At 42.0% G+C, this 16811-nt stretch overlaps 2 protein-coding genes across 4 annotated transcripts in view; one reads left to right on the top strand and one right to left on the bottom strand.

The window, feature by feature from the left end:
* Positions 1 to 16811, top strand: part of GABRR1 (gamma-aminobutyric acid type A receptor subunit rho1) — an 82806-nt gene that overhangs the window by 54217 nt on the left and 11778 nt on the right. For both annotated transcript variants that reach the window (XM_038394438.2, XM_043510643.1), the window contains exons 5-6: positions 2415 to 2638; positions 16726 to 16808. In XM_038394438.2, the coding sequence (XP_038250366.1) occupies positions 2415 to 2638; positions 16726 to 16808 (307 nt within the window). The remainder of the gene's footprint in view (positions 1 to 2414; positions 2639 to 16725; positions 16809 to 16811) is intronic.
* Positions 9674 to 16811, bottom strand: part of PM20D2 (peptidase M20 domain containing 2) — a 68830-nt gene continuing 61692 nt past the window's right edge. The window contains exon 8 of one of the 2 annotated variants that reach the window (XM_038394440.2): positions 9674 to 10152. In XM_038394440.2, the coding sequence (XP_038250368.1) occupies positions 9973 to 10152 (180 nt within the window). In that variant the 3' untranslated portion in view covers positions 9674 to 9972. The remainder of the gene's footprint in view (positions 10153 to 16811) is intronic. The other variant, XM_043510642.1, reaches the window with a different exon arrangement.

Here is a 16811-nt window from a genome sequence, read left to right as displayed (position 1 = left end):
TGCTTCTTAAAAAAATGTGTTAATTAAATTTTGATGGAAGTCCCAGGAGAAGATATGTCTCCTGCTCTGTTTTACCCATATTCTGCCATGTATTTCGTATTATATCAGTCTCTGTTAAACACATGTTGCTCATTTTAAGAAAACTTTCACTACAAATTTGACAAAATGCAAAGAAAATACCAATGTGAAATTTCTAAAGATAGCTACAGCACTCAACCTAAGGTTTAAGAATCTGAAGTGCCTTCCAAAATCTGAGAGAGAAGAGGTGTGGAGTATGCTTTCAGAAGTCTTAAAAGAGCAACACTCTGATGCAGAAACTACAGAACCTGAACCACCAAAAAAGAAAATCAACCTTCTGCTGGTGCATCTGACTCAGATGATGAAAATGACCATGCGTCAGGCTGCACTACTTTGGATCATTATCGAGCAGAACCCATCATCAGCATGGATGCATGTCCTCTGGAATGGGGGCTGTTTTACATTGTTTTATTTTTGAATGCAGTTATTTTTGTACATAATTCTACATTTGTAAGTTCAACTTTCATGATAAAGAGATTGCACTACAGTACTTGTATGAGGTGAACTGAAAAATACTATTTCTTTTGTTTTTGCAGCACAAATATTTGTAATAAAAATAAATATAAAGTGAGCATTGTACACTTTGTATTCTGTGTTGTAATTGAAATCAATATATTTGAAAATGTAGAAAACATCAAAAAATATTTAAGTAAATGGTATTCTATTATTGTTTAACCATGCAATTAAATCATGATTAATTTTTTTAATTGCTTGACAGACCTAATAGAAACAATTCCCACACTAGGCTGAAATCTTTTAAGTCTAGAGAAGTAGAAATGTAACAATAAAAAATAAGACCAAAAAATTCCACAATTTTGGCCAGACCCTCATCTGGGGTAAATTAGTGTTGGCAATTTACACTAGCTCAGGATCTGGTGTCTTATATTTTTTTTTAATCTTAAAATGAAAGAGAGGAAATATATCCAACAAAATAATAGGAGGCCCTAAAATTGTGGACACAATGTTTTACACACACGAAAGTTCTCACATCTTGCCGCTAAATCATGTTTTGGAAGGTTTCCATTTGCATGTTTCAAAAAGACAGTAACAATCTTCCTCATGCATAGGGTCCCATCTGCAAACGGCCTGCACAGGCTCTGCATCAGACTGCACATTCTCTTTGCACAACCTTTTGTTTTTTGATTTGCCCCTTGTCTCTTGACGAAATTTAGAAAAGGCTCCCACAGTTCACTGCCCTCTCCCAATTTATTCTCCGGCACAGGCTGATTGCTCAGATTGCAGTCCTGTGCATGGGAGTTACTCCACTGGCTGGCTGCATGAAGAGCCATTGTAAGAGCAAGAATGGAAGACAGATGGTTTCTAGGAGCCACCTGCTTCTTTTTTTTTTATCAGCCACAGGAATGCGAGGTGGGGGGAGGGAGGATCTAGAGCTATCTCCACCCCACTGCCTTCACCTTCCATCAGTGGATTAGTGTGTCTACCCTCTAGGGGGCTACCCTACAGACTGAGAAACACTCTGTGTGTAAGTATAAGAATATATATTTTATAAATGAATTTTCCATTTGGAGGGTCTTTGGTTTCTGAACTACATAAGTTCATTAGCTCTAATGAAAAATGGATCACAGTTAATCAGTCCTTAGAAGTTAAAGGAGAGCAAGTTACTTCAGTGGGGCAGGATTGGGTGCTGAACTTGTAGTTCATAAAGGAGAAAGAAATTCCTGAAAATAAACATAGCTGGAGTATTGTGTCCAGATCTGGGCACCACATTTTAAGAAAGATGTAGACAAATTGGAGAGAGTCCTTAGGAGAGCAAAAAAAATGATAAAAGATTTAGGAAACCTGCCCTGTCAGGAAAAGTTAAAAAACTGGGCGTGTTTAGTCATGAGAAAAGAAGACTGAGGAAGAAACCTGATAACACTCTTCAAATATACTAAGGAGTGTTAATAAAGAAGAGGGTGATCAACTGTTCTCCATGTCCACTGATGGTAGTATAAGAAGTAATGGGCTTAATCTGCAGCAATGGAGATTTAGGTTAAATGTTGGGAAAAACTTGTCTAACTATTAGGATAGTTAAGTATTGGAATAGGCTTCCAAGGGATGTTGTGCACTCCCCATCATTGGAGGCTTTTAAGAATAGGTTAGACAAACACCTGTCAGAGATGGTCTAGGTATACGTGGTCCTGCCTCAGTGCAGGGGCTGGTCTAGATAACCTCTCAAGGTCCCTACCAGCCCTACATTGCTATGATTCTATAACTATTCCTATTTAAATTAGGTTGGATATATTTATATACTGTTGGTGCTACATGCAGTGAAATGTTCTTTCCAAAGAATAAATCGTAATGTAAAACCTGTTTCTTTCACTGGTTACTTTCAGGACTTCACCATGACCCTTTATCTGAGACACTACTGGAAAGATGAAAGACTGTCTTTCCCAAGCACCAACAACCAAAGCATGACATTTGATGGCAGGCTAGTGAAAAAAATTTGGGTTCCTGACATGTTCTTTGTACATTCCAAGCGCTCCTTTATCCATGACACCACCACTGACAACGTCATGCTACGGGTCCAGCCAGATGGGAAGGTACTTTATAGCCTCAGGTAAAGTTGCATTCCAATGTTAGTTATTAGTGAAATGACAATGAAAGGGATTAAATTGATTCCTGTATTTTACTTTGTAAAGCTTATACACACACACACACACACACCAACCGATAAATCACTGAACGTCACAATAAAGCTTTTCCAAATATTTCTATCATAGTCTCATAAAGCATTAAAGTGTATGTAGAGGCAGAGTGGTTTAGTAATGTAAATACAGGACTGAGAGTCAGGATTTGAACTCTGTTCACAACACTATTGCCACTGACTTTGTGGCTTTAGATGTTCGCTGCTTATTGCCCTCCCCCCAACCAGTGCAGTTTCCCCACAACCCGTCTCCCTGTGCATGCAGTCTATTGAGAGCTGCCTCTGTCTACAGCCCCTCTGGCAGCCAATCTCTCCTATTGTAGTGGTTCCCAATCAGGAGTCTAAGGCCCCCTGTGGGGAGCCACAAGCAGGTTTCAGGAGGTCCAACAAGCAGGGCTGGCATTAGACTTGCTGGGGCTCAGGGCAGAAAGCTGAAGACTCACCGCATGGGCTGAAGCCTGGAGCCCTGAACTCCGCCACCCAGGTCTGAAGCTGAAGCCTGAGCAACTTAGCTCTGTGGCACCCCGGGCAATTGCCCTGCTTGCTATCTCCTAATGCTGGTCCTGGCTTTTATATGCAGAAAAACAGTTGTTGTGGCACACATGGGCCATGAAGTTTTTATAGCATGTTGGGAGGACCTCAGAAAGAAAAACGTTGAGAATCCCTGCACCCCTTGGAACTCTACCAGTTCTGGGGCCTTTTTGGCCCTCCAATGCCTATGGATGGTGAGGAGCAGGATTTGGCTCATAGAATTCTATGTAGGGACTTCCCCAGAACAGGTGATTGTGTTAGTTTAAGAACAGCCATACTGGGTCAAACCAATGGTCAGTATAGCCTAGTACCCTGTCTTCTGACAGTGGCTGGTGCCAGATCTTCATAGGGAATGAACAAAACAGGGCAGTTTATCAAGTGATCCGTCTCCTGTCATCCAGTCCAGCTTCTGGCAGTCAGAGGTTTAGGGACACCCAGACCATAGGGTTGCATCCCTGACCATCCTACCCTCCATGAGCTTATCTAATTCTTTTTTTAACCCAGTTGTACTTTTGGCCTTTACAGTATCCCCTGGCAATGAGTTCCATAGGCTGACTGTGCACTGTGTGAAGTAGTACTTTCTTATGTTTGTTTTAAACCTGCTGCCTATTAGTTTCATTGGGTGACTCCTGTTTCTTGTGTTATGTGAAGGTGTAAATAAAACCTTTTCTCCACACCATTCACAATCTTATAGTCCTCTATAATACACCCCTTAGTTACTTCTTTTCCAAACTAAATAGTCCCAGTCTTTTTAATCTCTCCTCATGTAGAAGCTGTTCCATATCCTTAATCCTTTTTGTTGCCCTTCTCTGTACTTTTTCCAATTCTAGTATATATTTTTTCAGAGATTGGGTGAGCAAACCTGCATAATAATGTCATTACAATATTTTGTGTCTTATTATCTATCCTTTTCCTAATGGTTCTTAACATTTTGTTAGCTTTCTTGACTGCCACTGCACATTGAGCAGATGTTTTGAGAGAACTATCCACAATGACTTCAAAATCTCTTTCTTGAGCTTATTTAGACCCCATCATTTTGTATGTATAGTTGGGATTATGTTTTCCAATGTGCATTACTTTGCAATTATCAACATTGAATTTCATCTGCCATTTTCTCACCCAGTCACCCAGTTTTGTGAGATCACTTAGTAACTCTTCACAGTCAGCTTTGAACTTAACTATCTTGCACAATTTTGTATCATCTGCAAATTTTGCCACCTCACTGTTTACCCCCTTTCCAGATCGTTCATGAATACATTGAACAGCACTGGTCCCAGTACAGATCCTCAGGGGACACTGCTTTTACTCTCTCCACTGTGAAAACTGACCTTTTATTCCTACCCATTGTTTCCTATCTTTCCACGAGAGGACTTTCCCTCTTATACCATTACAGTTTACTTTGCTTAAGAACCTTTGTTGAGGGACCTTGTCAAAGATTTTCTGAAAGTCCATGGGATCATCCATGTCCATATGTTTGTTGACCCCCTCAAATCATTATAATATTTACTTGTCTGCCTGCATGTGATGTAATTGAATTGCACTGTTTTGTTTAACAAATTTATTAGAGCATAAGCTTTCGTGAACTACAGCTCACTTCATCGGATGCATCCGATGAAGTGAGCTGTAGCTCACGAAAGCTTATGCTCTAATAAATTTGTTAGTCTCTAAGGTGCCACGGGTACTCCTTTTCTTTTTGCGAATACAGACTAACACAGCTGCTACTCTGAAAACTGTTTTGTTTGACTTTTTCTCTTCAGTTCCTACCTGTACTTTATCAAGTTCCCATTGGAGTGCCAGCTGGATTGTGAGCTGATAAGGCAGATTTAAATACTGATCTCCCTCCAGCAGTGCCCCATTTCCTAATGTGCTTAATCCTCTCCTAAAACAAATGGGGAAACAGAAACAGAAAAATACAAAGAGCAGTTCCTTTGATAGCTCACCAAGAAAAGAAAAAGCAAGCCATGGTCTCTGAAGGATATTCCCAGGACAGCAAGCCAAACCAGGAGTAAACTAAGTGTGACGGGTTGAATCACAGAACCCCCCTGGGAGCTGCCACCTGATGTGCCAAGACTACTTCTGCTCCTGTTTTCCTGCCCTGGCAGCTTAGGACTTCAGTGCCCTGCCTGGTTTGAGCCAGACCCGCTAGCCTGCTGCAAACCCAGACCCACGTCTGAACCATGTCCCCTAACAGCTGTAGGCTTAACTGAAAGCAGCTTACAGAAGTGTGCCTGCCTTTAACACTCAGATGCTCAACTCCCAATGGGGTCCAAACCCTAAATAAATCCATTTTACCCTGTATAAAGCTTAAGGTATACAAGGTAAAACGTATTTTACCCTGTATGCACAGCTGTTTGCTTCCCCAAGTATTAATACATACTCTGGGCTAATTAATAAGTAAAAAGTGATTTTATTAAATACAGAAAGTAGGATTTAAGTGGTTCCAAGTAGTAACAGATGAACAAAGTGAATTACCAAACAAAATAAAATAAAACACGCAAGTCTATGTCTAATCAAACTGAATACAGATAAAATCCTCACCAGTTCCAGTAAACTCTCTTTTACAGACTAGTCTCTTTCTAGTCTGGGTCCAGCAATCACTCACACCCCCTATAGTTACTGTCCTTTGTTCCAGTTTCTTTCAGGTATCCTTGGGGGTGGAGAGGCTATCTCCTTAGCCAGCTGAAGACAAAATGGAGGGGTCTCCAACAGGCTTAAATAGACTTTCTCTTGTGGGTGCAGACCCCTCCTCTCTCCTATGCAAGTCCAGCTCCAAGATGGAGTTCTGGAGTCACCTGGGCAAGTAACATGTCCATGCATGACTCACAGTTTTTACAGGCTGAAGCCATTGCACACATGGTATTTTGAATGTCTCCAGGAAGACTTCTTATGTGGATTGGAGCATTCCAAGATGCACTGTTCCTTAAGTGCTTGTTGATTGGACACTTAACTTTGCGAAATCCTTTCTCCAGGAACTGACCAAATGTTCTACTAAGGTTATTTAGAAATCAAGCCAGTACATGGCCAATATTCATAACTTTGAATACAAAAATGATATATGCATACAAATAGGATTAATAGATTCAGTAGATCATAACCTTTACATAGATATGTTACATGGCATATGTAGCATCGAACATATTCCAGTTATGTCATATATAATCATAAGCATATTTCCATAAAGCCTTATACCATCACACTAAGGAAACAAGAGAATCTCAGGGCATTATACAATGTCACCTTGATCGATTGGTCCTTCAGCCCTCACAGAGAGAGCACCGATCACAACACGTCATTCATGTTGTTCTATCCAGTTCTTCAGCCACCTGCTGGCCAGGCATCTGATCACTAGACTGTGAACTCTGTAACCAGGGTATATAGCTACAAAAGGGCCTGGCTCCCACTGACTCAAGATTATAGCTGGAGCAACTCAAATATGTCACTTACTTAGAAATTAATAATAAGTGCATCATAATAGAATAGAATGTGAATAGAAACTCCTGAAAATAATTATGATAATCTAGCCTTGAAAAGACAAAGAATTGATTAGTAGTTCAAAATCGATTTTTCTCAGCAATGACAAACTGACAAGCCTGACAAAGCTTCATAGATGAAACAGAAATCTGAGTAATGGACCTAAGATACTTGACCATCAGTAAATCTGAGGATAGTATTGTGATGGGTTTCCCCTGGGGTGCCAACTGGAACTGGGGTACCGCTGAGCCCTCCAACTCACCAGCCTCGGCTCCCTCTCACACAGTGCTGCTGTGACAAGCTGAAGACCTGCTCCTGGTCCTACACTTCCACCAGCATTCACACAGACAGGGACACAGCCAGCTGCAGTTACATGCAGGCTCTCTGACCGCCACTGCATGAACCAACAATAGAGAGGCTATAACCAAGATAACCACCATCTCCCTAGGCACACACCCCCACTCTGGAATATAAATCCCAAATTATACCATCTTGTGCTGCACAGGAAACTGTACAGCATAAACTCATGGAGTTCGCCCCTCCCTCAGTGTGAAAAGGAAATGCAACAGCCCCCTGAACTAAGATTCCAAAGCACTTCACTCCAAATTTACTGATTTAGATTAAAACATAAAATAAATGTATTAACTACAAAAGATAGATTTTAAGTGATTATAAGTGATAGCAAACAGATCAGAGCAGATTACCTAGTAAATGCAAACTAAGATTAACATACTCAGAATATAGGATTTGAATTAACAATCTCTCACCCGGATTGATGGTACAAGCAGGTTGCATATTCTTAAATTGCACTTGTTTTGCAGCTTGGAATCCCCAGGTTTTTCATACACGGGCTAGAAATCCCTTTAGCCTGGGCCCAGCACTTCCGCCAGTTCAATCTTTGTTCCTCAGGGGTTTCCAGGAGTCCTCTTGTGTGGGGAGTGAAGAACAACAGATGATGTCACTCCATGCCTTATATAGCTTTAGCATATGATGGGAACCTTTAGTTCCAAACTCAGTTTATGGAAAAACATGGACATCCCAAGATGGAGTTCAGAGTCATGTGGCCTGGTCACATGCCCTTGCATACCTTGCTGAGTCATAGCAACCATTACTTCCCGGTTGTCTGAAATATTCACAGGAAGGTTTAGTTATTCCAGGGACCATTGTATTTGCTGATGGGCCATCAGCACTGTCTGGCTTCTTCACTGTTGTACCAGAAAGGTTAATTGTGGGTGTCACCAAGAGTAAGCACATTTGAAATACAGATACATAATCAATATTCCTAACTTTAAATACAAAAATGATACATACATACAAATAGGATAATCATATTCAGCAAATCATAACTTTTCCAATGACACCTCACATGACCCATCTTGTACAACACACATCATAATTATGCCATAATCATATCATACTAATATCACCTTGAAGAATATGGGGTGCAGTGTCACAAATATAACTCCTGATTTATTTTATTGTATTTTTTGTATGTGGAGATAGAATCAGTGAAATAATCAAGTGAGTGAGCAGCATTCAGCAATCTCTGACAGAGACAATCATCAGTACATCTGTCTTTCCTGACTTCAGCTTCAGGATGTTATGGGACAGATATTGCCAAATGACCCATAAAGAACTGGTCAGAGATAAAATTGCTGTAGAATACGCTGATATAAGAATAATGTGAATAGGTATTATCTATATAGCTATGAAAGTGCAGATTATATCTCTCAGAAGGACATTACATTAAAAGGAAGCAGACTCTAACAAATATTAGTTCAGTGAGACTGCCATGAAGTAGCATGATAGATGTAATTTAAACCATGCCAGGTTTGACATTCTGGGATGCAGTCCAGACCTGTGAGGGGCTCTGTTACCCCTCCTGTGCAACCTTGGGTGCCTCAATGCTTCGCTCTTATAGCTTCCAACTTGGATTTTTTACAATCAACCTGCCAGCATGCAGGTCACATCCTGAGTATCTCTGTGTAGCCACAGCCCTAGTTCAGCAACTCTGGCCTCAGCAGCCTGTCAGCAACATACCAGCCACACTCTGACTTCCACCAGCCTTGGTTATTATTTGCCAGTGGTGCAAGTAGAAATAATTTCTTGCGGGTACGTTGCACTCATGGGAGGGACACAAAGCGGGGGCACGTGACCTCTCCCACCTGACCCCACCATATGAATCCTCTCGACCCCACCCCAGCCTGGGCCCCTGCACTCTCTCTGTCCCCTCCCCATGATCTGCATCCATCTCATGTTACCTGGGGGGGGCTCTGTCCTCCTCCCACTGCACAGGAGACTTCTGCTGTACAGATCCCAGGCAGGAGGACACAGGAGACAGCTGTGGGCCAGGCTGGGGGCGGTACAGCTGCACAGGCGGAGCTTCTGGCATGGAGCTGTCAGGCGGCCCCATGTTCTGGTCCTTTCCCCACTGCAGTTCCTAGGAGATCAAAGATTTCCAGAACCACAGCAGCAAAAGGAGAAGAAGAACGTGGGGTTGCCTGGCAGCCCTATGTTCTGCTCCTTTCCCTGCTGCGGTTCCCAGCGGGGAACAGAGCAGAACACTGGCAGGTCCTCCACTCCCAGCCCCACATCCCCAGCCCCATCCTCCAGCGGGGCTGCTCTACAGACAGAGAAGATGCAGCTCTGTGTAAGGGCTGGGGGTGGGCCTAGTGCAGGCCCCTCCTCCATCTTTCCAGTATGCTGTACGAGCTATAAATATCTTACTGGTACGGCATACCGGACTATACCACTGTACTTGCACCCCTGCTATTTGCAGGGTGAACCCAACACACTCCGAGGCCCAGATTTCCCTCCCAAAAGAACATGAGTTTTGCACTGTCCAGCCCTCTCCTGGACATTGCTCCTCTAAGGGGATCACTACACAACAGCTTGCCACCTTAAATAGAGTTATCCAAACAATTCACCACACTGGTTAAACTTTGATTAAAGAACAAAACAAGTTTATTTAACCACAAAGAGATGACTTGTACTCACTTACAAGCTATGAGCCATTAAAGTCAGAAATGGTTACAAGAAAAATAAAGACAAAATGCTTCCTAAACTTAACAAACTAGACTTGGTTCAAGATGAAGTTCTTACTACATGTTTTCAGTACATTGCTGACCAAACTCTCAGGTTAGGATCTGCTTTCCAAAGTCTATAGACTGTTTCTTTTGTCTTCTTAGGTGAAAAAGAGAGATGAATAGGGAGAGGTTGTTTTGCCCCTCATTTGTATCATGCAGTCACCCTTTGAAATGCGTTTTCCCGAGCGCGACCCCTAGATAAAGTTCTTTCCAGCTGAGAGCAAGGAGACATGGAATCTGTTGTCCGAAGGAGACTTCATGCTGTTTCTTTTCACCTGTGTATGCTGAAATGCAGAATTTCTTAGTTTTCTTTCTTCCTCCTCTCACTGTCTGAGGATTCTGTTTACAAATTATATGCAAATTGAGGTAAATACACACCCATTTGTTTAAAACAGACCTGCTTGACCAGTTCAACCATATCAGGGCTATGTCAGTTTGAATATGTGCCTTTAACATCATACAGGGGGATTTCATAACTTTACACATAATGTTTCGACATAGGGTTCATCATGATATTATTGATCAGTGAGCTATTGGTTTTCAAATGATACCTCGCTAGCTCTATTCTGTATAAAGATTATTACAATAGTATGTAGAGTGTGCATAAAGGGGTGCATTTGATCATGCCAGGTTATCCAGCTAGTCCAACTATGGATGTTAAACTAACAAAGGAAATACCAAAAGTCCTGAGAAACTCAAAGAGACTAAAAATTACAATACTTACATTGGCAGCCATTGGTAAATCAATATCTACCCTCAGTAATGCACTCTGTATTGTGGTGAGTGCTAGAGTTTGACTGGGATTTTTCAGAAATGCCAAAATGTACAAGATGCATATGTAACTGATTTTTAATATGTTTTTCTAATACCTTTGGCAGAAAACATAATTTGAAACCTGATGAATATTTGAAAGTTCCCCTACTGTCAAAAATGCTTTCTCCACTTGCCAGAGCAGGCAAGAATAGGATGTAAAGAACATGTTGTGCTTCTGTATCACTTAGTAATATCTGTCACAGACACTTGAGAAAAAGTCCCCTGTCAATGAGAGGTTTGGCTGCCTACGGAGTACAGGATCTGCGTTTAAGAATATTTGAAAACTCCAATCCAACCATACATAGAAACTTACACAATTTACAAGGTTTAGTTATAACACCCTACACAAAAATAGTATAACACCTTTTAAATGGCAAACTAAATAGTAAAATGTATTATTATTATTGTTTCTAGTAGCACCCACAACATGCTGGGCACTTTATAAACACTGAAGAAAAGAGATTAATACTATTAAAATTTAAAAAAAAAAAAGGAGTACTTGTGGCACTTTAGAGACTAACAAATTTATTAGAGCATAAGCTTTCGTGAGCTACAGCTCACTTCATCGGATGCATTTGGTGGAAAAAACAGAGGAGAGATTTATATACACACACACGGAGAACATGAAACAATGGGTTTATCATACACACTGTAAGGAGAGTGATCACTTAAGATAAGCCATCACCAGCAGCAGGGGGGGGAAGGAGGAAAACCTTTCATGGTGACAAGCAAGGTAGGCTAATTCCAGCAGTTAACAAGAATATCAGAGGAACAGTGGGGGGTGGGGTGGGGGGGGAGAAATACCATGGGGAAATAGTTTTACTTTGTGTAATAACTCATCCATTCCCAGTCTCTATTCAAGCCTAAGTTAATTGTATCCAGTTTGCAAATTAATTCCAATTCAGCAGTCTCTCGTTGGAGTCTGTTTTTGAAGCTTTTTTGTTGAAGGATAGCCACTCTTAGGTCTGTGATCGAGTGACCAGAGAGATTGAAGTGTTCTCCAACTGGTTTTTGAATGTTATAATTCTTGACGTCTGATTTGTGTCCATTCATTCTTTTACGTAGAGACTGTCCAGTTTGACCAATGTACATGGCAGAGGGGCATTGCTGGCACATGATGGCATATATCACATTGGTAGATGCGCAGGTGAACGAGCCTCTGATAGTGTGGCTGATGTGATTAGGCCCTATGATGGTATCCCCTGAATAGATATGTGGACAGAGTTGGCAATGGGCTTTGTTGCAAGGATAGGTTCCTGGGTTAGTGGTTCTGTTGTGTGGTGTGTGGTTGCTGGTGAGTATTTGCTTCAGATTGGGGGGCTGTCTGTAAGCAAGGACTGGCCTGTCTCCCAAGATCTGTGAGAGTGATGGGTCGTCCTTCAGGATAGGTTGTAGATCCTTGATGATGTGTTGGAGAGGTTTTAGTTGGGGGCTGAAGGTGATGGCTAGTGGCGTTATTTTCTTTGTTGGGCCTGTCCTGTAGTAGGATAACCTATCCTGAAGGACGACCCATCACTCTCACAGATCTTGGGAGACAGGCCAGTCCTTGCTTACAGACAGCCCCCCAATCTGAAGCAAATACTCACCAGCAACCACACACCACACAACAGAACCACTAACCCAGGAACCTATCCTTGCAACAAAGCCCGTTGCCAACTCTGTCCACATATCTATTCAGGGGATACCATCATAGGGCCTAATCACATCAGCCACACTATCAGAGGCTCGTTCACCTGAGCATCTACCAATGTAATATATGCCATCATGTGCCAGCAATGCCCCTCTGCCATGTACATTGGCCAAACTGGACAGTCTCTACGTAAAAGAATGAATGGACACAAATCAGACGTCAAGAATTATAACATTCAAAAACCAGTTGGAGAACACTTCAATCTCTCTGGTCACTCGATCACAGACCTAAGAGTGGCTATCCTTCAACAAAAAAGCTTCAAAAACAGACTCCAACGAGAGACTGCTGAATTGGAATTAATTTGCAAACTGGATACAATTAACTTAGGCTTGAATAGAGACTGGGAATGGATGAGTCATTACACAAAGTAAAACTATTTCCCCATGGTATTTCTCCCCCCCACCCCACCCCTCACTGTTCCTCTGATATTCTTGTTAACTGCTGGAATTAGCCTACCTTGCTTGTCACCATGAAAGGTTTTCCTCCTTCCCCCCCGCTGCTGGTGATGGCTTATCTTAAATGATCACTCTCCTTACAGTGTGTATGATAAACCCATTGTTATATGTTCTCTGTGTGAATGTATATAAATCTCTCCTCTGTTTTTTCCACCAAATGCATCCGATGAAGTGAGCTGTAGCTCACAAAAGCTTATGCTCTAATAAATTTGTTAGTCTCTAAGGTGCCACAAGTACTCCTTTTCTTTTTGCGAATACAGACTAACACGGCTGCTACTCTGAAACCTATTAAAATTAAAAGCACTGTAAAACGTTTTGTTTAGCGATTAGTCTAAATTTATACTGCATATTCAAACTCAGGTTCTGAATTCTCTGGATCTAAACATCTTATCTCTATACTGCATCAAAACAAAATCCCAGATCCACACACTCCTAAATGAGGTGGTTTTAAATCCAGACCTCAGTTCAATCAGAACTTTCCCAGATTTCATAGTGTTTGGATTCAGTCCATTATTATGGAGGTGACTGAGCAACTCCATAGGTAAGGTTGCACTGAGATTTGCACTTTGAGCAGGACTAGAAGGGGAGAAGGACAAGATGGCTGAATTGAGAAGTGGGGAGGAGGAAAAATTGTTTTTAAAATTAAACCCAATAAACAACCATGTAAGGGTTAAGCTGACTGCCTAGCACTACCCTGATCACTTTACTTGTATATACATCCTTCACCAAATTTTGACTTTGTAAGAATCTTCACTCTTTGGGGCTAGAACTGTGTCTTCATCTGTGTATGGAAAGCACCGGTCACATTTTAGGCAGCACCACAAGCTAAATAAGAAATCTGAGCACACCACTTGCTTTCAAAGAGTAACAAACACAAATGAGCGACATCAGTGGAAATACAAAAGTGACTAGAGATTAATAACATAAGGATTTACAAGAGCAGGCTCTGTTAGATCCTCAGTTATCTAATTGTTGACTGTCTTTAAACTTATGGTTCATAGATTGTTCTCGCACTAGAATCTATAAAATTGTTCCCATTTATTTTCGCACTGCCAGCGTTTATATCAGTTGGGTTCATAATTACTTGATGCGTCTTGTGCAAAAACACAAAACTAGCCTGTTAAGAAATAAAATAATGAGTTGTTCTTAGCAAGGCCAGAGCTTTTGGTTTATAAGGTGGAGCATTTTAATGCATTTTCTTTTCAAACAAACTTAGTAGGACTAGAGGTATTACCTGTGCCCCCTAGTGGATGATATAAATGATAGCTTGTTAGACTGTGATAACGCTGATAACATTTCACAGCACACTGATGTACTTCTTCAGTAACACCAGTGGTGTAACTACAATGGTGCAAGTGGTGCAGCTCAGGGCCCATGAGATTATTGAGATCAAAGCAGAGCGGCTTCTGGGGAAGAGCAGGGCCTGCTGGGGCAAAAGGGGGCAGCTGGGATGGGGGGGGTCCCTCCAGCAGGGGTGACCCTGGCGTGAGCAATTGGCAAGGATGGCTGGAGAAGGCATGGTGAGATTGCAGTGCTGGGGGATGCATGAGGGCACGTGGGGTCCCTGGATACAGAAGACACAGGCCCCCTAGAGACAGAATGCAAGGAAAAGCATCAACCATTTTGCATGGAGCAGGAGAGAGGGACAGCTGAGTTAGCTAGACCAAAGCTGCGGGGAGGGGCGTTGGAACAGAACTGGGTGGAGCTGGGGGCTGGATCGGTGCTGTTGAGGTGGGGGAATGGGGTGGAGCGGAAGTCAGGGGGCCTGGATCAGGACTGGGGGGATGGGGGAGGGGAAGGTTGGAGATGAACAGAAGGGAACTGAGGGGAGGAGCGGGGGTAAGGTTTGTGAGAGCCTGAAATGGGATTGAGGGGTAGACCAGGATGGGGGGGGGACAGAAGGGGAGCTAAAAGAGTCTGGAGGGGAGATTGGACTAAGGCTGGGGAGCTAAGGGCTGGACTGGAGGATGAAGGAAGATTTGAAGGAGAGCTGAGAGGGGTAGATCAGAACTGGAAAGTGTTAGAAGAAAAAACAGGTTGACCCAGAGGCGGAAATGAGGACGGGCTTCTTTATTGCAATACTTGTTCCCCTGGACCCAATTGTCCAGTAAGCCTTGAATTAGTTACAGAACATTCTTTTTATTTGTGAGTATATACATGCCTACATCCATTACAACACCCCCCCAAAGCCCTTATTATGTAAAAAAAACACCCATTTTGTTAGTAAACCCACCCTATTTATTGTGCACAGCATTACACAGGCATTTTATCTTGAAAATATATTTCTTTGCAACAATTTGTTGCCACAAATCTTCCTGGTCAGCAATTCTTAGGGGAGGGAGGAAGAGGCCATAAGCCAGGACTTGTTTATATAGCTGGAAAAGGAAGGGAGGAGGAGATAACACTGCTTTACTCAAAAGGTATCTTTTAGATCCCCATATTTCTTATGCAGCTGCAAAACTTATCAATTCTTACAAGTAACAGGGAAGGGCAAAATATGGCATCTTATTTATTAAACAAAGAACTACAGCCTTCTTATGCCTTTGTCTCCTAATGCCATGTCAGCACATTAGCAGCTCCCCAGGTCTCTACTTAACCTATACATATCCCAACAAAAAGGAGAAAAGTCTGGAGGGTAGCTAGGTGGGAGCTGGGGGATGAGAGGGCTAGATTGGGGCTATGGGAGAACTGAGCAGGAGCTGGGGTGGGTGGGCAGCAGGGCTGGACTGGGGCTATGAAGGAAACAGCAGTGGAGCTAGGCAGGAGCTAGGGGATGGGGTAGATGTACTGGGGTTGTGGAGGAGCTGGGGGGGGGAACAGATTTCAGAATTGGAAAAGGGCCCCCCATACCTATTCTTGTACCAAGGCCCTGTTACACTACTGCATAATGTGACAGACATGGCTATTTCCCGCAATATCTGTGGGAGATCCTACTAAATTACATTTAAATAGCTTTGGAGTCTATTGTATTAAAAATGCAAAATGTATATATTATTGTGGGATTGTATGCAACTTCTACAGCAGGGAGACGTGGCCAGTGTAAACCCTGGGGAAGTGTTATGAGCTTCAAAGGACTATTTTAAACAATGTGCTAGACAAAAAGGAACTTTTGAGACAAGCACAATAGAGTGGGTTTCCTAAGAAATAGCTGGGGGGGAGGTAAATGCAAATTCTGACCTCCAGACCCAGCCCTTTGAAGCTATGCCCAGAGGAGAAAACCATTGTCTGACTGATTACCTATCACAATCTCTATCAAAGTCCCCAGCTGTAAAAAGGAAAGGCCAACCTATGATTGTGGGTTCTTGTTCTGAGCAAAAGCTGTTATGAACTTATGACCATAGACAAACCCCTGGATGTTTGAAGAACAGAATCCTACTAGAGCCCTCGCTGGAGTTGGGGTGAACACTGGTAAATTTATTAGCATGTTTGTAGGTTCTGGTATTCTTTTAAATGTTTTCTCTATAATGCTTTCACCTTAAGAATAAATATGCTTGCTTAGAAAGGGCTGCATGTTAACTTATAACTGTGGACAATTATGCTGTTTTTAGCCCTTGAGGAGAAAACAAAGCAGGCCGAAGCCTAGAGTGAGTGTCTTGCTGTACTATGATTGGGAAATACAGGTGTAGTTGCCCTGAACGGTGACACATAGGATGGCCAATGCATTGATGATTATCTGACTATCAATAAACTATTCTTTACAACTGGAAAACAGCTGGCAAAGTTGGCATTCTCTGAAAAGAGATACTTGGCATTTCAAGTGGGCAGAAGTTGGGCTAATAGCTTTATTTTTTTCCCTTTTAATTCAACCCCTGGTAATATGTGGGCTTATTCGAAAATGTAGGGGCTATATTTTATTTCATACAAAACTAACTTGCAGTTTTATTTGTTTTTCCTTTACCATTTTTCAGTCATGAAAGAGAGGAAAGTTTTTAAACACGTATTTTTCATTTCTAGGGTCACAGTAACTGCAATGTGCAACATGGATTTCAGTCGCTTCCCCCTGGACACACAGACATGTTCACTGGAAATTGAAAGTTGTA

Source organism: Dermochelys coriacea, chromosome 3, assembly GCF_009764565.3.
Source record: "Dermochelys coriacea isolate rDerCor1 chromosome 3, rDerCor1.pri.v4, whole genome shotgun sequence".
Lineage (NCBI taxonomy): Eukaryota > Metazoa > Chordata > Testudines > Dermochelyidae > Dermochelys > Dermochelys coriacea.
Note: the sequence above shows the minus strand (reverse complement) of the source record. Positions and strands in the feature narration are given on the sequence as shown.